The 19,924-nt window shown below is 53.8% G+C and overlaps 1 protein-coding gene across 3 annotated transcripts in view; it reads left to right on the top strand.

Annotated features, from left to right (window-relative positions):
* IGHMBP2 (immunoglobulin mu DNA binding protein 2) overlaps positions 1-19,924 on the top strand; it is a 28,358-nt gene that overhangs the window by 536 nt on the left and 7,898 nt on the right. For all 3 annotated transcript variants that reach the window (XM_065838628.2, XM_071808675.1, XM_071808676.1), the window contains exons 2-9: positions 945-1,114; positions 1,412-1,604; positions 2,314-2,411; positions 8,274-8,437; positions 9,109-9,309; positions 12,241-12,388; positions 14,210-14,384; positions 19,155-19,337. In XM_065838628.2, the coding sequence (XP_065694700.1) occupies positions 945-1,114; positions 1,412-1,604; positions 2,314-2,411; positions 8,274-8,437; positions 9,109-9,309; positions 12,241-12,388; positions 14,210-14,384; positions 19,155-19,337 (1,332 nt within the window). The remainder of the gene's footprint in view (positions 1-944; positions 1,115-1,411; positions 1,605-2,313; positions 2,412-8,273; positions 8,438-9,108; positions 9,310-12,240; positions 12,389-14,209; positions 14,385-19,154; positions 19,338-19,924) is intronic.

The raw sequence follows: 19,924 nt of genomic DNA, 5'->3' as shown, positions 1-19,924 counted from the left end.
CTGTCCCCAGAGGGAACACTGCTGTGCTCACCCCTGTGTAACCAGCTGCTCTCACCTATGGGAACCCCACTGGACTCACCGCACAGCACCAGCTCATGCTGTGGGAATCCCCCATAGCGCCTGCTGTCACCTATAGGTCCCAGCTCACAGCAGTGGCACCCCAGGGCTCCTCTTCTCACCCACTGAATCCCACCCGACTCCATTGGATCCCTGGTGCCAGAGAGGGCGAGGGGTCCCCAGAGCCCCCCAGAATGCATGGGGCTGTGTTGGGGTGCAGGCACCCCCACTTCCCACCCAGCCCTGAGGGCAGAGGGTGGTGAGAGGCAGGACGAGGCCACCCAGGGCTGCCAGAAGTTCCCTGACACTTCAGCTCCCCACAGACCAGCCTACAGGAAACAAGCCAAGCTGAGGCCTAAGGAGAATAAACCTGGGGGATTTGCTTTTTTATTTTGATCTATACAATCTGCCTCCCTGCCAAGTGAGACAGTTGACTTTGGCCCCAAGTGTCAGCCTGCAAAGCCATCGCCTGCAGGGGTTTTGTCTGAGATTAGTGCACCTTCACTTGAAAAATGGCTCGTCTTCTGTTTTAGCACTTACATGTGACAGGAGAAAATCCAGGTTGTTCTCTCCCGGGTCATGGGATGTGGGTAACCGGGCAGGTCCTTCCTCTTCTCCGCCAGGCAGGAGAGGGGAAAACGCAGAGGAACGGGTGTTACCTCTGCTCCAGGCTCCACAAACATCGCCCCATTTCCCAAAACAGGCCTGTGGAAGCGGACCCGGCTACACCACTGCAAAGTGATCACATAGCCAACAGTTCAACAAGCTGGTGTCTGCCGTCATCCCGCCCTTATTTTCCATCTCTCCCACGTCTTTTTTGTCACCTGAAGCTTTGAATCTCAGCCTCAGTCCAAGCAAACGGTGTTCACGCTGGTGTGTGTTCCCAGGGCATGGCAGGAGAGCGTCTCCCTGAAGGAGCTGCAGCGCAGAGGGGTCTGCTTGCTCAAACTCCAGCCCGCCAGCCAGAGGACCGGCCTCTACGGGCGGCTGCTCGTGACGTTTCAGCCCAGAAAATGCGACTCGGACGCCGAGCTGCCCTACAACAGCTTCGGGCCTGGTGAGTGACGTTCCTGTCGGTGCAAAGCGATTAAACAAGAGCTGGCTAATGTCTTCTTCTTGACATCTTTGTGTTGTAATGTTTGTAAAGACTGAGGAATCGATGCAAAAAAATGGGAGAAAAGGTTTCTCCTGTGGTACAGGGGTGACAGTCTGCCCGTGGCAGGAACACGGTGCCAGAGCTGCGGCCGGTCCTGCTGCCGGCGCTGGGCTGCACTGGGTGGCTGCTGTCCCCAGAATTGCTGCTTTTCAAAACGTTTGCCCCACCTCACGCTCTCTGTTGTAACTTCTCTTGCAGGGGACATCGTGGGCCTTTACGATTCAGCTGACCGTGGGGACCCGCTCTCCACCGGCATCGTGACACGTGTCACCTCCAGAGCAGTGACCGTGGCCTTTGAGGACTCTGGGGACAACGTGCTGAGCCTGGACCGTGAGAGCTCGTACCGCCTGCTGAAGCTGGCCAACGACGTCACCTACAACCGGCTGAAGAAGTAAGGACTGCAGGATTGCAGCTCACCTCAGGAGCACAAAAGCCAGTAGAAAATTGCCACATTTATTCTGGAAAAACTCTTCTGAGCCAGATCTGAGTCTACTTCACTGGGCTTCGTTTCTCTCCTTTCCCATCTTGTTCTTGTGACTCCTCTGACAGCTCCACATCAGGGAGGTACCCACCTTTTGAGGATGCCGTTCTTTTTCTGCTGACTGCCAGGGAACCCATACTGAGATCTCTCAATTGGAAGTGTTGTGCTGCAGCACCACAACAGCCTGAATTTATCTCCCTCACTGGCTGGTGTGGTCCTGTCTGTCCCTCTTCCTGTGCGCCCCTCATCCCATGCTCAGCTGCTCTCTCGGTCCTGTCTGGTATCCCCTCTGGTACTCACTGGGTTCTGTGTCGAGCCTTTTTCCCCTGGCAGGAGAATTCAATAGCTCTTTGCTGAATCAATGTGCTGAAAAGGCCCAGCACAAGGTCTGACTGTATCACACTGGAGTAATTGTGGGAAGCGGAAGTCTGGCCAGCACAAGGGATGTGTGAGGGTGGGGGATGTAGCAATTTGACAGAATTAGCCTATTGTGGGGTAACGCTTTTCAGCTTTGAGGAGTCCAATCTGCACCCACAGTCTCCTGTCGCAGGGCTCCGAGGCACACAGGATCTCTGAAGAGTTCCCGCTGTGCGTAACCTGCCTGTTTCCTTCTTCCCAGAGCTCTCCACACGCTGAAGCAATATCGCGGGGGTCCAGCCTCCCCCCTCATCGACGTCCTCTTCTTTTCTGCCGAGCCAAGCGCATTCAGCGAGACAAGTAAGGATACCTCTTTGTATGATTTTGTACCAAACTGATGGCAGGTTCTTTCTAGAGAAATTTTCTGCAGTTTAAAGTCAGAGCCCCTGAACCTTCAGAGTCAAGCACACACACTGAGCCTCCTGCTGGTTTTAGTCTGCCTGGGTATGTGCAGCTGAGAGTTCTGCAGGGGTAGAGCTTTGTTGGATGGTCTGATGAGAGCAGCAATGTTGCTGCTGCTGTGCAGGTTTTAAGCAAAGAAATGGAAGGTTCCTGTGGGGAAAGGGCAGGAAATCTTTGCTTTGTAGAGCGATCAGTGAAGCCTGAGGTTCCCTACCCACAGGTAAGGGCTCTGCACTCTGTCCCTGCCCAACTCAGGGATGTTAATCGCTTCAGATGTCACCTCTGACAGAGGCAAAGAGCCGGAGCCCTGGGCCATGACCGTGCAGGCCTTTCGTGCACTGTGCTCCTCTCCCAGCCCCGTCTCCGGGGCTGCCCAGCTGAGACCCTTGTCATCGCCCTCATTAGCTGGCTAATGCTCCCTTTCTCAGAGTGTACCAAGTAAAGCTGAATTCTGCCAGAAAACAGGCAGGATTTTTGATGGAGGAAATCTGTTTGCACACATTCATGAGTCTGAAACTGTTCAGTTTATGAGGCATTTCTGGTTTGCTTCCTGCCCCAATCCCATCCATAAACTTCAAAGATCAGAAACTGCCAGCTCAGCTTCTGTATTGAAAATCCAATAACTCTGCCTCCCTGGGCATGAGGTGACCGTAGAACTACTGCAGCTTCAAACAGCATGGCAAGACTTGTATTTTTATTTTCACAACCCAGTTGTTTTCAGCCAAGCAGGAGATGCGCAGGCTGCTTTGGTTTCATCAAATACTTAAAACCTCACAGCTTGTTTACCAACAGCTGTCAAAAATTTGCACACAAGTAGAACCTCTTTCACTTGGATATTTTTTGATGCAAGTCTTTGTAAAAGTGAAAGATGAAGTGACACAGCTTACCCTTTCAGAAATTGTGGGGAAACCAAATGAATGTCATCCCTTGGCAGAAGGGGAATAGCAGCTGGGCTGTGAAACTCAGGGAGTGAAGGCAGAGGGTTCAGAGCCATTCTCCCTTCCCCTCAGCACCCCTGCAGGCAACACTGCTGATCAGACACAGCAAGGATGGAGACTTAATGTTAGCGTGAGTCTTATCTCCATCGTTCTAAGCACAAAGTTGAGCACAAATCAACCCTCTCAGCCTGTTGGCTACCTCGGGACCTGGGGGCACTCAGATTTTTAATATTAGGTAAAAATTACATTTTAATGAACTAGCTTTTGTAGCAGCTTCAACTCTGCGTTTCCCCTGTGGTAGCAGAACTGTTTCTCTAATGAAGAAAAATTCATTTTCACCAAATTGCTCAGAAGTGCCCAGCTGAGCCCAGAGGTGAATTTCACCTCTCGCAGCACTGAGAATACTGATTGATAGAACCATTCAGCCGCAGACAGAGGAGGTGCAATAGGAGAGGGCAACAGATCACCCGAGATCGGCAAAACACTGTGGCGGGGTGGCAAGGCCTTCCGTGTACCTTCTCAAGTTATAGCTCCTTTCTCCCCAGCTGGAGAGACATGATACTGGCCAGGAATTACATAATAATGAGTTTAAGTAGGTCCTGCAAGGTGCCTTGAGCTGCCAGTCTCAGGTGAGCGGGAGGGGAGAGCACGCAGCAGCTGGCTGGGTGAATCCCATCTGGGACACACATGTGGTGGGACATGCAGCTCCTTGGGTGCCCACGCACCGCAGGACACGGCAATATGTCCCTGCACACAGAACAGAAACCCACAGATGCGCTGGTTGGCTGCAGAACACAGCAAGTGTTTCCCAGGTGTGTGCTCTGACACGGAAGGACGGAAAAACCTTGCAGCGTTTCAGGCTGCTGCTCCTACTTTCATGACCAAGCACCTTTGAGCCTGGTTTCTTAGGGAGATGCTTCCCTGCATCTGTCTCATCCATTATCTGATTCCAGACAAGCCCATCAGGAGTCTCAGAGTTAATAAGTTCTGTACGTCTCATAAAACTGGCTGTCTAGACACACATCTGTATCAGCACTGTTCCAGGGTGCAGTGTCATCTCCACTTCAAGCAGAAGCCCAGAAAGCCAGGGCTAGAAGAGAGACCCTAAACACCCACCCAGAGAAAAAGCTGGTGCTGACAGCAGAAGAAGGCCCAGAGCAGATGGGATCCATACCTAGAGGGGAAGCATTTGTCACCGTCTTTTGTACAGACTGTGGGGAAGAACCAAGCTACCAGGAGACCAAGAAGCAGTGGGGTCTGTGGGAACCACAAGCACCCACTCAGTGCGTGGATGTACAAGGGTGTTCTCACAAGGGCAGAAGAGGCTCCAGCACATGATAAATGCAGCAGCAGAAATCTAATTTTTAAACGTGGAGAGAAAAATTAGAAGCCTCATTTTTCAAGCATGGGAATCTCAGGGGTTTTAGGTGGGTTCCGAAAGGGCAAGAGAGAGACAGCGAGCCTGGGGGGGGCTTCGTGTCCCCAGGAACGCGGCTGTAGGTGCCCAGGCTGCAGCATACGGTGCAGAACTGAAACATGGAACACTCACCATAACACTGAATAACGCAAGATGCGGTTCCTCCGCCCAGCAGCAGAGCTAACAGAGTCCCAACGCCATCCCCTGCTCCACTGGCAGCTGTTTCCCATCATGGAGCCTTGGAACCTGGAGAAAAAAGGGAAAAGCATCTGTTTTTATTTTATAAAAGGGTGGTTACCCAGGGTCTCTTTGGGACATAGCCAAATAGAGGGACATTAGCCTCGGGGCCAACTGGCAAACAGCTTTTAGTTGCTTATTTTTTGCTGTGCTGCAGTGTGATGCTCTCAGGAGCCGATCACAGCTGCCCGGGTTACCATGGGAGCACAGGCTGCCAAACACCAGGCCTGGAGAATCCAAATTACAGCCTGTGTCATCCCAGGAGGGCGCCCAGACCCAGTTGCCAACCAACTAGGTTGACAAGGCGTCTGATAAAGCCAATGGCAACATGGCTTTGAGGTCGATAGTGGCTGCTGGCATCTGACCAGCACACGATACTGGCTTACTAAAAACAACATTGATATCACAGGAGGGTAATAATGACAGAAACCATTCCGTGCCCTTTTGCCCAGCTCCTGATGACTGGCAGGGTCCCTGCTGTGCTGATTTGCTCACCATGTGAGGAAAATCCTGCTCACTGCTGGGGGATGGATCCCTCCCCATAGTAATAGGCACAGGATGACTCCCACCAGAACAGCATCCTGAGCATGTTTTTGGGGAGCAGGCCTGTGCAAGATGTTGTCAGTAACTGGGAAAAAAATGCAACTCAGAATAAATATCCTTGGCATAACACAGAAACACTAGACAGCCGGTGGGAAGTAACCTATAGAGCAGCCAAAAGGAGCCTGTGAAGGTGTCACCAGTGGGTGGGTGGGCTCTGCAGCTGAGAGCAGGACTGGGCCCCACCACAGAGCATCTCCAGCCCTCACCTTGCTGCCTCCTGACAGGTACCGAGTGGGAGGAGCAGCTTTCCAAAAGGCAAACTGAACTGCACAGGGTTTCTGCTCTTGTCAGACTCTCTGGGAGGCAAAACCCAGCCCTAAGACTCGCTCTGCTTGGCTCTTCCCTTCAACCTGCGCTCCTGGCCCAGGCACTTCCAGACCTCACCCAGTAAACCCTCCCCTGCTCACAGTGTGCACACAGGGCCCCTGTGCCCATACCTTGTGGCGGATATATAGAGGCTTGGCTTGCCAGCAGAGGCCAGCATTGCTCTGCTTGCTGGACGGACACGTTCCCTTTTCTTGCAGAAATCAGGTTGTGTGTTCTGGCAGGTACAGCCCTGTGCACGTCACTGACACAGCTCTCCCGTGTGCCTGCTGTGGGAACCCCCGTGCCCCGCCGCTGCCTGGCTCACCTGGAGCACAAGAGGCACGGCTTGGAGCTGATTATACCCATTGCTGTAAGACAACACATGAAGAGAGGCACGGCTCGGAGCTGATTATACCCATTGCTGTAAAAAGACACTTGAAAAGAGAGAGGAGGAAGGAAAAAAAGCCCAGTGAAGCGGCAGGGGTGTCCCCAGTGGAAGGTGACCGAGGCGGAGCACTGGGGAGCTCAACCAAAACTTCCTCAGCCTCATGGCACGTGTCTGGTGAACATGACAAGGTGCTTGCAAAAAATCTCAAATGCTTCTTGTCCCTGTGCGCTGTGACACCTCATGTCAGAGCCACGAGGAGACCCTGGGCAGGGCAGAGCTGGCCCCTGGGAGCACCTGTGCCGCTTCCAAACTGGTGCTTCTGCAGAGCCCTTGGCTGAACTGCATCTCTTCAGGTGAGCATCCCCAGAGCCCAGCTGGTGGAGGGAAAACGTTGAGGAGCCCCAGCACCCCGTGAAGGCTCCGTCCTCCTCCTCAGCACCGCGTGCCCAGGCAGAGCCGCGTTCCCAGCCTGCCCACACAGCAGCTCTTGGCAGCGGGACTGAAAGGGAAGAGGGGGTGCGAGTGTGTGAAGAGAAGCCAGTTTCTGATCTCATTCCTTGAGGAAGGAAATATCAATTACTCCTACGTCCCGGCTGTTCCTCATTGTGGGAAATGCCTTCCAGTTTTTAACCTATTCTTTCTTTTTCCCCAGCCCATGGGATGCTTCCCAGATTTCTCTTAGTGGTTAGCACACCAGCTCAGAAATCACGAACAAAGCGAGAGGCAGGGTAACGGGAAGAAGGCATCGTTAGTCCTGGTTCTTTCTTCCTCACCAAGCACCTTTGTAACAACCATGATTTGTTTAACCCAGACACCTCCCTTGGTTGTGCTGCTTCAAAACCCAGTGCCAGAGGCCACGTGGGAGCTGCAGGAGTTAACCTGCCGCAAACCCAGAGAAACTTCCGCACTTTCAACCATACTTAACGCAAGGACAGAGATGAAACGCATGATACCCAACAGGGAACCGTGCCCAGAGATCTGTCTTATATAAGCTTCTGTGGGAACATTATTTTCGGTGAACCTCAGTCTAATGAGTCATCATCTCTGCTGTAATTAACTTCCATAATGAACAAAGAGATTAGCAGCAGGATTATGGGGGATGGCAATAAATATGAGTTTAAATTAGATAAAAAGGTAAAAAAAGCAGCTTGTGAGAACTCAAGTCTTCCGCAGCGAAACCAATTCGGTAATGCAGTTTGCGTATTCTTTTGCCTTTCTGATCATTAAAGCCCAAACTAATTTGAGTGTTCACCATATATATTTTGCCAGTTTGTATTTTTTCCTGCCTTCCTTTTCAGTCATTGTTGAACAACACAGAGCTGCTCTTTTGTGCTCACAGGTGCTGGAGCTTTTCCTGCTGCTTTTCCACTAGAGCAGTGTTGGGATGGTGACTGCAGTGGGAGCGGTTCGTTTGCAGCATCACCTGGTTCCTCCTTGCAGGTTTACTGGATGTGCTGGCTCACCTTTAAAATAAACCCAGAGCACCCTCCATGCCCAGGACATCCCACGATGGGTGTTGCAGCAAGGAAATGCCTCTTTAAGCACGGGAGAGTTCCAAAACAGGCTGGCTGTGTTCACAACTGATCGCCTGTTCCCTGTGAACAGCAGGGTAGGAGAGAAGGGGGACGCCACGGGTGCAGGATGGGCAACCGGTTCATTTTGAAAGCATCACAGGCTGCATTTTTACCTGTTCAGGCTCTCTTAGCCCCCCCGGGCCGTACACAGTGTGCCTTCCTCCCCAGGAATGTTCTCTCGTTATCAAACTGATCGGGGCCAGCTACCGAGCGCCTCTCCTTTGGATGGATGTGTGGCTCTGAGCGAGCACCCAGGCAGGGCTGAGCCCCCAGTGAAATCTCCTCCTGTCTCCGCAGAGCCCCTGCAGTTTTTCAACCCCGCGCTGGACGCCTCGCAGAGGGAAGCCGTGTCCTTCGCGCTGGCACAGAGGGAGCTCGCCATCATCCATGGGCCCCCCGGCACCGGGAAGACCACGACGCTGGTGGAGATCATCCTGCAAGCTGTGCAGCAGGGCCTCAAGGTGGGCGGCGGTGGTGGGATCACCTTGGTTTGGTTTGCAAACCCATGGGGCTCCACGGCAGCTGGAACAGATCCAGCTGTGCTACACAACAGGGTCTGGCTTGGCCTGCGTGGAACAGGGAGTTTCCCCATCAGCTGAAATTAGGGACAAGTAGAAGCTCCAAAGCGCAGGGTTGCTGTTTGTAGAAGACCCTGCATCTCTAGGGATGCAGGTCCTGCTGATGATCAAAAGCTCCTTTATCCTCTAGCTTGAACCGACTTCTAGGCAGAAAGTTTAAGTTCACAGCTTGTGGCCTAAGCAAACTTAGTTATTTATGCTGAGCAAGTTATACTAAGCAAGTTCTGTATAAGCAGTTTATAAGCAAGTCCTATAAGAAGCAGTATACCAAATAGTTCAATAAGCTAAGGCAGTCTGTTTCCTGTCATTTGGAACAAACTGGGGGAATTGGTGGTCTATGTGCAGTTCTAGGGCTGCAGCATCCTTGGCATAACGACACTCGTGCTTCAGAGCAAGGTGAGAGTTGCCTTTGGTGTCTGGAGGCTGTGGAGATGTCAGAGGTTCATTCCCCATAGATTAGTTTGTTCTTGCTCTCCATCTTCCTGCTCGGACACGGTTTCTCCAGCGTTTTGCTGTCCGTGGCAGTACCGAGCCCTGGCTTTCTCCCCGTGCAGGTCCTGTGTTGCGCCCCCTCCAACGTGGCCGTGGACAACCTGGTGGAGCGGCTGGCGGGGCAGGGAGCGCGGGTGCTGCGGCTGGGCCACCCCGCGCGCCTGCTGCCGCACATCCAGCGGCACTGCCTGGACGCCGTGCTGGCCCGCGGTGACAGCGCAGGCATCGTGGCGGACATCAGGAAGGACATCGACCAGGCCGTCGTACGTGTCCCCAACAGATGCCCGGGGGGGTTCCTAGCTCTCTAGATCTGCTGCCCAGGCAAGCTGCGTGTCTCCAAAAGTAATGACCAACTCTGCCACTTCTTGGGGGTCCTTAGAGGGCAATCACTGCAGCCGGGTGCTCTGGGTTGCCCCAGGTCGCAGTGACTAGTCCTGGGGTGAGCCACGTTCAACCTGCATTTGTGGGCTCAGAGCACCACAGGGATGTTCCCGGTCCAGATCCAACCACGTACAAATAGGGGTGGAATATTGGTGGGTGTGAGCCTCTCTGTGGTGGGTTGGGAGCGGAAAGGCCACTTCAGGGGAGAGGAAAGGAAAACCAGCTTAGCGCAGGGACTACCGGTGACGGCCAGAGACGTGTGTGGCCTGGATTCGTGCCACTGACTCTGGGAGACATTTAAGTGGCCTTGGAGGAAGGAGCTGGGGTGCAAGCCCGGCGGTTCTAGAAGGGGAGAAGGCACTTCCCAGAGAACGGCCGCGGTGACCACCACCAGCGGAACCCCTGCTTGCTGAATTCCTCGTCATGGCTGCTGTGTGGGGAGATGCTGCAGTGCCCTACTCTCCAGATAACCTGTCTGGCATTGTTCGTGCCATCAGCTTCACCAGAGAGCAGCATTCACATCATTAATTCACTTCCTAACGAGAAGTCTGGCTGTCCTGACACTCCCTCCCACTCTCAGGCACCTCACGCAGAAAGCAGAGCACACTGTAAAAATGCATCCTTCATTTCCTCTTTCACAACCTAATTTTCCTTGATTTGATTTACAGAGCAGCTCTTTTACTTGAGATGATAGGTTTTGGTACTAATTAGATTCTTTTTCCCTCCCCATTCTGGGGACACATTGTCCAGCTCGAGAGAGCTCCTGTCTCCATCGGAGGTGCGGGAGGGCATCTTCTCACCCCTGCATGTGTTTGCCAACTCCATTGTCCTGCCCATTTTTAAAAGGCACAGACCAAACATGGTTTTCAGCTCCATTAATGTTCCTCTCTTTGGGAGAAGGTTTTATCCACCACCGATTTCCCATAGTAGAAGAGAAATTTGGGAGAAATGAGAGCCTTCAGAACTGACAGGTCCTGGCCCACCTTTCCCTCATCCTGCTTTAGTTTCTCCCCTGCAATGTCCCCTTTGTGCCCCCATAACAATTCCTTCCTTTGTCTGCTCCACATTTTGACTCTTACCCCTCCCCTTCACCACTGCCCCCAGCCACAGCAGAACTAATAATACAAATGAAAACCCACGTTCTCTTTGCACATTTTCTACCCCTTTGCATCTCTATCCCTCACCTGTTCAGGCTCCAGCCCCCAAAGTACCTGATAAAGAAGGGTGGTGCAGAGCAGGGTCCATCCCGGTCCCCAGACCGGTCACAGTGACAAGGCAGACAGCTGAGGGACAGCACTAAGCCCAGGTTCCAAACCCTGCAGGAGCAAGGTCTGGCCTTAAATGCAGCTCCCAGACCAATGAGTGGGTGGGTGGGGGCCCGAACAAGGCAGGTCGGATCAATTAGAGCCCTAACGAGGAGCGAGTGGCACCCAGGCTTACAGGGTGCCAAGCACCATCCCTGGGGCCAAGTGGCAGTGCGGTGTCACCTCTGGGCTGGGCTCCCTGTGCCCTCCACTGCCCTCAGAGCTGAGCCAGTCGGGTGTTTGGATCTGGACGTCACCACCCAACACCAGAGAACAGCTGCTGGTTTTGATTTATTAACTAGATCTTCTTTGCAGGACAGACATGGAGCTCGGCCCTACTGGCACTGGCAGTTCTACCCACTCGTCTTCCTCTGGTTGTAGCAGAGAGGAAGTCGATGCTAATCCGCTTTGTCCCGTCAGCTCCGTGAATGTCAGGGCTGGCGCCCACCCTGTCCTTTCACATCGAGCTAAGGGAAGGAAACCTGTGCGATCACATTACCTGCGTTATCTGTCTGCGATCCCTCCCCCATAGCTCCTGAGTCCCATCAGCCAGCTTTGACTGCCCTTGACAGACATGTGGAGGTGTCACGGGTGTTAAATACCTACAAGTTTAACCACAACACGTAGCTGAGTAGAGGAGTGAGACACATGAATGTCCTTCCTGGGGAAAGCATGAGCTGAGCCATGTTAGACACTGGAGAACCCATCCATAGAGAGGGTGATCATAGGAACCAGCAGCTCTTACTGTTCTGGCTGCTTACAAAAGCTGCTGTCTGCAGCCTTTCCAGCCTTCTCAAGCCATCAGCCTTACCTCCAAAGAAATGATCCAAGTTTCCCTCTCAAGGTGACTCGCAGTGACAGCAGCTTGGCTCTTGTCTTGTAGCTGCTGGGCTGTATCTGGGGAAGTGCTGGCAAGCAGTGCTGACGATGTGACGTGTTAGATACATTCAATAGGCGCTGCTAAAATAAGGCGTGAGCGTGTCTAGATATTGCTCTGAATCATTTACAGCAACTCAGAGACGCCCTTTTGAAAACACAAAGCTGCTGCCGTGGCTGGACACAGCGCGGTGGACTCGGGGACCCTCCTGCTGCAAGGGCAGGTGGAGCCAGAGGGGCCCCGTGTTCCCTGAGCCACGGAGCAGAGTGACACGGGGGGTCCTGGTTCCTCACCCAGCAGCGGCACAACACCCCGCTTCCCATTACACCTCATCACCATTATAATTGTATATAGTGTAATTATCCATCACTCCCTGCATTGTGCCCAGACGCTTCGACTGGTGCATAGGCTTGGCCGTTGTGTTGGTGCGGTTCATCTTTGCATAGACAGAAATGCTCTTTGTGCTTCAAGCAGTGTGGTGTGTGGAAGAGCCCTTCTGGCAGGGGGAGGGAAAGGGCACCGAGGTTTTGTGGGGCTGATGGTGGTGAGCTGGGTCTGGGGCTGTCTGACAAACCAAACATATCCCTAGGGCTAGAAACAGTTTGTTCTACCTCAGTGTTTCTCTTTTATAGGCAAAAACCAAAAAGGCTCAAGACAAGGGAGAGCGGAGCCATTTCCTGAGTGAGATTAAGGCGCTGAGGAAGGAGCTGAAGGAGCGAGAGGACGCGGCGATGGCCGCAGCCCTGACCCACGCCAGCGTTGTCCTCGCCACGAACACAGGTGTGCGATCCTCTGCTGCTCTGCCGCGCTTCCCCTCACTGCCAGGGCTCACCCGGGGGCCCTGTGCTCGCCGTCAGCATCCTGCACGTAGGGCAGCGACACCCCTGCCGTGGAAGGGCAACACGGGTGCTCAAAGCTTAACACGTGCTAAAGTGCGTTTTTAGATCAGATGTATAATTCCCCTGGGCCAATTTGTAATCTTCAGATTTGGTTGCTCAGGGATTATTTTCTGAAGGGAAACATCAATAGTTTTAGGTCATAAAAAAGAACCTCATGGGGCATTCACAAGTCACTGGTGTGAAGGGTAAATATAAATCCTTCCAGTGCGTTATTTGCTGGGAATTGGCCTCTCATTTCTTTTAAGTTTCCCTCAGAGAACGGGGAGGTTTCCTTTTCCAGTAGAACTGGTGGTTTGTGCTGCCCGTGGTATTGAGCAGATGTGATTTTGCCTGGGACTCTGAGGCTTGTGGTGGTGGTGGACAAACCAGGACTTTGGATTTGGTGTTCTCCTCGGTTAAGCAATCTCGGTGTTGTCTGAAATCACGCAGTTTGATGGAGCTGTTGTTCCTGCAGGCCGGAGCGCTCTGGTGCTCTGTTGCTCTGGTGCTCTGTTGCTAGGTTCAGCGGAGAGAGGATTTAATCCTGGCAGCACACCAGTGACCTTTAGCTAATGGCAGTTCGATAAAGCTCAAGCCGAGCTCCAGGGCTGGAAGGGAAGAGCACCAGCTGCACCCACGTTGGTACAGGTTGTTTCAGATAGAGCCTTTCCACTTAGTTCTGTTCCTTCCGCCTTCAGCAGCGCAAAATCGCAAAAGTCACGTTCAAGCTCTATGCCCCTTGTTAGCAAAGTTGATTCGTATAGGCTGAAGAAATGTTCTAAAGGAAGACAGGGTGTCTCGGGTGACAAACTGTGACATCTGACCTGACGCAAAGCGGGAGAGGCAGCAGGATTTGCAGCGGCGAAGCAGAATCGCCCCCATCAGAGCTGCCTGCTGAGCCACACAGCAACAGCACAGAGCTTTTGAAAAAGCATCTCTGCTAACGCTGTGAATAAAATCTCCTTGTCTGGCATGCTGGCCTCCTAATCCTCCTCTCCTGCTGCATCCCTTTTTTGATGAATTGCGGTGGTATTTTTAATGCCTCTGAAATTCACGGTTCTGACCAACGTGTGGATCGATATCGGTTCCTGTCTGGATTGCAGCAGGACCTGTGTAAGGGCTGTTTGGCTGACATTACAGGTGGATGTCTGATTTAACAAGCAGCCCTTGCCATGGCTGTCTGGTTACAATCTCCGGGGCTTTCCCTTTGCCTTTTGCGGCGCAGAAGGACAGAGCAGCGCAGCCGGGGCCGGCGGAGTGGGCCCTCAGCTGCTCTTTCCCTCTTGGCGTGTCCCTCGGTGTGTCAGGCGAGGCGAAGCTCAGAGTTCAGCTTTGGTTGGAGAGTTTTGTTGGCGCTGGAGGGCAGAAGGAAAGTGGGTGTTCAGTAGTGCGCTTGCTCTGCTCCTGCTCTGGGTGAGGCATCAGTCCGTATTGTTCAGTTTGGCATCTGGGTTTCGCTCTTGTTTTCAAAGAGACTTGGAAGCTTTTGGGTCCAGATGCCAGGGGAAAAAAAAAGGACAGACGGAAGTTGGCAAGAACAATTCTGCATATACAGCTAAATGTATGTGTATGTGCGATGGACTGCGGAGATTGATTTCTAAGTCTCGGCAAGGAGACATCCTTCTGCCTGCCTCCTCCAGGCACAGTCAAAGCGCGTGCGGTTTGCTCTGGGCGCAGCCCGTGGGTGCCGGGCGCTGCCCTGAGCTGTGCGCTTCTCCCGCAGGTGCCTCCCCGGACGGGCCGCTGAGGCTGCTCCCCGAGCAGCACTTCGGGCTGGCGGTGCTGGACGAGTGCGCGCAGGCGCTGGAGGCCGGCTGCTGGGTGCCCCTGCTGCGCGCCCCCCGCTGCGTGCTGGCCGGGGACCACCGCCAGCTGCCCCCCACCATCCTCTCACACAGGTACGCACCGCTCGGGCTCCTCGCGCCCTTCACACAGTGAAGGCTCCCGCAGGCCTCCGGGGGCAAGGGGTTCCTTTCACGTGGGTTATCTGCTGGTATCCCCCATGAGCTGGGTTTGGTCTCACCCTGGGTTTGGTTTCACCAGTGACCAGGGCTCTGTGTGAGGGACGGACTGCTGAGAAACAGCAGATCCACAGCGTGGGACAGGGGACTGCGGGCTGCACTCCGTGTCCTTCTGTCAGTCAGGGCTGCAGTCTGTGTGTCTGTGTCCTGCTGTCAGTCAGGGCTGCAGTCTGTGTGTCTGTGTCCTGCTGTCAGTCAGGGCTGCAGTCTGTGTGTCTGTCCTTCTGTCAGTCACTGAAACATGCCCAGGCTTCAAAGATCTCCAGGCATCGATCTTGTGTTGTTTGCTTCGTGTTTTCTCCTTGGCGAGAAGCAGTACTTGTGCCATGTGCTGCTGTGGGATTACTCAGGACTGTGTGTGTTCAGATGTTCTTCCGAGAGACTCCTCGTCCGCAGGGTTGTTTTTCCAGTTCTGCTTCCTTAGCAGCACTGTGTCTGAATTCTTCGTTTTCTCTCTGTTACGCAGAGTAATTTTCAGAGTGCTTAGGAAGGTTGTTCAAAACAGTTTAAAACAATCACATCAGCTATGCAGACTAGGAAATCGGTAAGCAGACAGAAGGTGAACAAAAAGGGGACACAGATTCTGGTTTCACTGACCAGTATTTGTATATAAACTTTAAAAGCTTTGTTATTAGGAAAGACAGCCTGTGTTTTCTACATGACGTTACTTTGCACCTGGCAAGAAGGGCGCCTGGTTCACCTCCCCTCTGCTGAGTGCAGCTCTGCCCATGAACTTGGCTCATACTCGGTTTAGTCCAAGTCTTCTCTTCCCTTTATTAAATTCCGCTTCTGCGGTACCACGTGTATTTAAGGTATTAACGCGGGAGCGGGCGCGCCGCAGTGCCACCTTATCACACACACCGCAGGGGCTGGGGACCCTCACAATGCCCACAGGATGCGCGTTCAGAACGATTGGTGTGCAGAAGAGATCTGGGGCTGGTTTGGATTGCCGGTGCTTCCAGGGGACACTCCACGCAGGGCTGGTGAGCCGCTGGGTTCAGAATAGACATGTGCACATGATTATCGAGCTCTGCATCTGGAATTGCTGAACCATTGCTGGGCAGAAGCAGAGAAATAGCGTTGACTTAATAAACTTTCTCTCCCGCTTCCGAAAAAGATAATGAGCGAGGTACATATCTATAATCTCCCTTGAATTTTGAACAAGGGAAATGAAAAATCCAAGGGAGGCAGCGGCTCACAGCAGGTGCCTGAGAGACGGTGCAAATAACGTGAAGGCACCGCATCATCTTCCCATTTCACCGTTATCAGATGCACAAATGGAGGCTGTTCTGGGAGCTGTGGTCTGCACTGAGCTGAGGGATGGCCAGAGCCTCGCTTACACCAGCACAGAATTAGTGTCATTTGAAGTGGGATAACAGAACTATTCCCAGCAGAGGCGAGCTCCTTACCTGGTGTGCAAGGGACTTTTTGGAGCAAGTATCTGGATACTGGCAAGAAGAAATGTGGAATCAGCAGCAAAAAGCTCTCCCCGGCAAGACCCCCCCACTGGGGATCCCCTGGATCTCTGGGCAGCTGTGAGCGAGGTCCCGCTGGAGCAGCCAGCAGAGCTTGGCCCAAGAGCCTCCTCGTTAAACGCAAACCACATTTTGATCAATCAGAACAACTTGTTTGGAGAAATCCCATTACTTCTCAGATAAACGCCTTTAAAAATGATGAGCTCTTTTCCTCACAGATCTGAACTGTGCCCTTGTTTTAACTGCTGCCCCAGCACAGCATTCGCTGTGCGGAGCGAGGCACAGCTCAGCTTTCCCTTTGCAGCCCCGTCCTCCACCCATGCGAGGCCAGCAGGCGCTGGAGAGCCCTGCGTTCAGTGCTGCGAGATGCGCCACAAAGGCAAATTCCTTCCGCCTCCATCTTGTTAGGTATTTCCAGAGATCTAATTAAGGCGCCGAATCACCTGCCAGCTCCTCTTTGGTTAATGGAGAACGATGAGCTATTTCCAGGGATGATTCAGGCAGAGGACTCAAACCTTCCGCCCACCCTCCCCGATCCATTGATGACAGCAGCCCCGCGGTGGGTGGACTCCTATTTTCGGGGCCCCAGCGAAGGGTTTAAAGTTAGCCAGGGTGAATCGGGGCTGGCAGAAGGATCGTCTGCGCAGTCAGCCCTGCTCAAGTGGGCAACCTGGTAAACAGGAGCACTTGGACGCTGTGTGGCAGCCGTACTGCAAACAGGAGCAGGCAGCTGGGCTTCCCCAGGCCCTGCCTGCCATAGCGACCTCCTTGCTCTCTGCTTTTCCTCCACCGGTTCAGCATTTCTCAGTTGTCTCCAGGGTTTTTTCCACTGGAGGCTCAGGGAGTTTGGGTGGGCAGGCTGAGGGATGCTCCCCGTTGTTGCTGGTTTCTGTTCTCCCCGGGGCAGAGGGCATCCCCACGCACCTCACAGCACCTTCCCCGCCGGCTTGTCCGTGATGGACAGGCTTCTGCTGGAAGACTTCCCAGCGATGGGAAATGCCTTGTAGGAGTTAATTGCACAGTAAAATAATAGGAAAGTTATTAACAGGTGAAGTATTCACAAGCAGTTTAATATCCTCATTATTAATTCAACATATAACCTCACGGCGATCCCTGCGGTGGGAGCTGTTCCTGTAGAGGAGAGCACTATTTGTGAGGCTTGCTGTGAGGTTTAATGCCCCCCTGCTTTTCTGTATATCATTAAAAAACCACATCAGAATATTGGTTGTTAACACCAGGGTTTTCCTGCCAGTTCTGCATGAAAATCAGTTTTAGGCTTGCTCTGAGATTCATGAGAATCTGTGAGCCGAGGGAGGGGAGTGGAGGATGGCAGCAGATGGAGGGACCTGTGGCTGCTCAGCCGCTGAGCGTCCTGCAGCCCCTGCAGACTGGGGAGCATCTGATTTTGGCGGCCCTCACCTCTCGCCTGAGTTACCTGAAGTGACTTACCCGCCACTGGCCGGCAGCAGCGAAGGCCAGGAACAGCGTACGAACATCTGGGTCACGAGGAGCTCTGTGGGTACCTCTGGATCACAAGGAGCTCTGTAGGTACATCTGGATCACAAGGAGCTCTGTAGGTACAACTGGATCACAAGGAGCAATGTGGGTCCATCTGGATCACAAGGAGCTCTGTAGGTACCTCTGGATCACAAGGGGCTCTGTAGGTACCTCTGGATCACAAGATGCTCTGTGGGTCCATCTGGATCACAAGGAGCTCTCTAAGTACATCTGGATCACAAGGAGCTCTGTGGGTACATCTGGATCACAAGGAGCTCTATAGGTACATCTGGATCACAAGGAGCTCTGTGGGTACATCTGGATCACAAGGAGCTCTCTAAGTACATCTGTGCACACGGGGAGCAGCGCTGGCGCTGGGGAGCTGCGAAGGCTTCATGAACAACCTCCCCGTGGTTCACGATCAGCAGCACAACGCACAGCACAGCTGGAAACCTCTGTTGTGTAAAGCACAACATCCTTATTGCGAACCTCCAGCCCTCCCGGCTGCGGTGCCTGTACGTGCTGTTCAGCATCGCTAACATCGCACCAGCCTTTGCAAACACAGCGCCGTCTCCGAACTCCCGCGGTTGTGTCCTTTCAGAGTTTACGACCCGCTTTTTCCCTGTGTGCTGCATTCTGTGACTCAGCAAGGAGGGCTATTGAGACTCGACTTCTCGGAAAGATCTACCCACCATTCTCTCTCTGTCAGTTTTAATGAATTTGCAGTCTCTTGTTGTATTTACCCAGCACCCTGTTGCCACCGCGACAGGGCCGGCCAGCACAGCAAACCAACCGCTCGCCATGGTGCCGCGTAGCACCGCGATGCTCCCCACGGCGGTAACGGGGTGCGTGCTGTGCCCCTGCGCCTGACCGAGATCGTTTTCCCAAGCTGTTCTCTGTCATTGCACCGTCAGTGCGCTTGTGCACTGTGTGCTGGTAGCAATCGGAACCCTCGCCGTGAACTGTGGTCTCGTGGGAGGCACTGGACACACAGTATGGAAAAGCTTTTTGTGCTTCAAAATGCAACATCAAAGTACAGCGATTCTTCTTCCTCAGACAGAGCCATTAGGCAGTGCTTCTAACGAACCCTTTCTGTATGGCGAAGAGAAAGCAATTAGGCTCCTGAAAGGATTATTTCATTAGGAGCTTTATTAATTTGTGTCACAACTATAAGCACAGGACCTTTGTCAGGAGTGACGGAGCGTTCGTTTTCTTAATGGGTGATAAAGCAATAAGCGCTGAGATGCATTAGTGCTTTCGGCTGGGGCAGGTGGCCAGGGAGGAGTGAGAGCGCTCGAGCGGCGTCTGGCTGGAGCACGAGCCAGGTCTGGCCCTGCTGACACCGAGTGCTCCAGCGCTGGGGCCGAGCTCTCAACGCCTGCACCAGGCGCTTCCAGTGCCAGCTGCCATGTCCAGAGCCTGGTACGAGCAGTGGGGCTATGGGTGGTGACAGGATGAGGCTGCGGGTTAAGAGGTTTTTGGTTGGGAGCTGTTTCCCCAAGCAGAGATCTTGGGCACCCTCGCTGAGCAGATGTGGGTGGGAGCATCGGGTGCTGCAGGCCGGGCTGGCTGACCCCGGGCTGCGGCCGCAGCGAGGGGATGCTGGTTGGCCCCCAAAGGAGGGTTCACCCTCGGAGCAGCCGGCTGCCCCTCTCCTGACCAGCTTTTCCCGCAGGGCGGCGGCGGCGGGGCTGTCGCTGAGCCTGCTGGAGCGGCTGGCGGAGCGGTACGGGCCGCGCGCCGTGCGCATGCTGCGGGTGCAGTACCGCATGCACCAGGACATCATGCGCTGGGCCTCCTGCGAGATGTACGGCGGGCAGCTCAGCGCGCACCCCTCGGTGGCACAGCACCTGCTCAGGTAAGGAGCGGCTCCTCCTCGGTGGCTGAGCTGTCCCCGCGTCCCGCCATGCGTGGGTTAGTCCTCCCCGCGGTGGGGTTTGCCATTCCTCCAGAGCAGTTCTGTTTCATCCCTTATTTCATCGAGGAGATGTTAACTTGGGGGCTTGGCCTTTCTCCCATGTAACACTAGGGCAGAGTTCTCTTCTGTCCTTCTTTGGTGTGATAAGCAAAAAATCCGATCCCCTTGCATCCAGGAAGACCTGACCTGCAGCGGGCAAACCTCTCTTCTGTCTCAAGCCCTCACTGAGGGCAGGACCAGACACCAGGTTTTGTGTTCCCACGTGTCCCCCTGATCCGAGGGTCAGTGTGTCCCATTGTTCATCCCAGCATTGACATCAGAAGGGTCAGAAAGCAAAGTTCCCGCTCCAGCTGGGGCAGTGTTGCTGCGTGAGGCAGGTCCGATGGCGCTGGAACCCTTGCCTGCGCTGGTGCCCGTTTCGGTTGGCAACCCACAGGAAGCGAGTGGCACCTCGTGTCCGTCGCAGCCGGCACGCACAGCTGTGCGCCAGCACGCTCTGGCTGGCAGCAGCGGGCGCTTTTTAAAAC

The sequence above is a fragment of the Patagioenas fasciata genome, chromosome 5 (genome assembly GCF_037038585.1).
Source record: "Patagioenas fasciata isolate bPatFas1 chromosome 5, bPatFas1.hap1, whole genome shotgun sequence".
Lineage (NCBI taxonomy): Eukaryota > Metazoa > Chordata > Aves > Columbiformes > Columbidae > Patagioenas > Patagioenas fasciata.
Note: the sequence above shows the minus strand (reverse complement) of the source record. Positions and strands in the feature narration are given on the sequence as shown.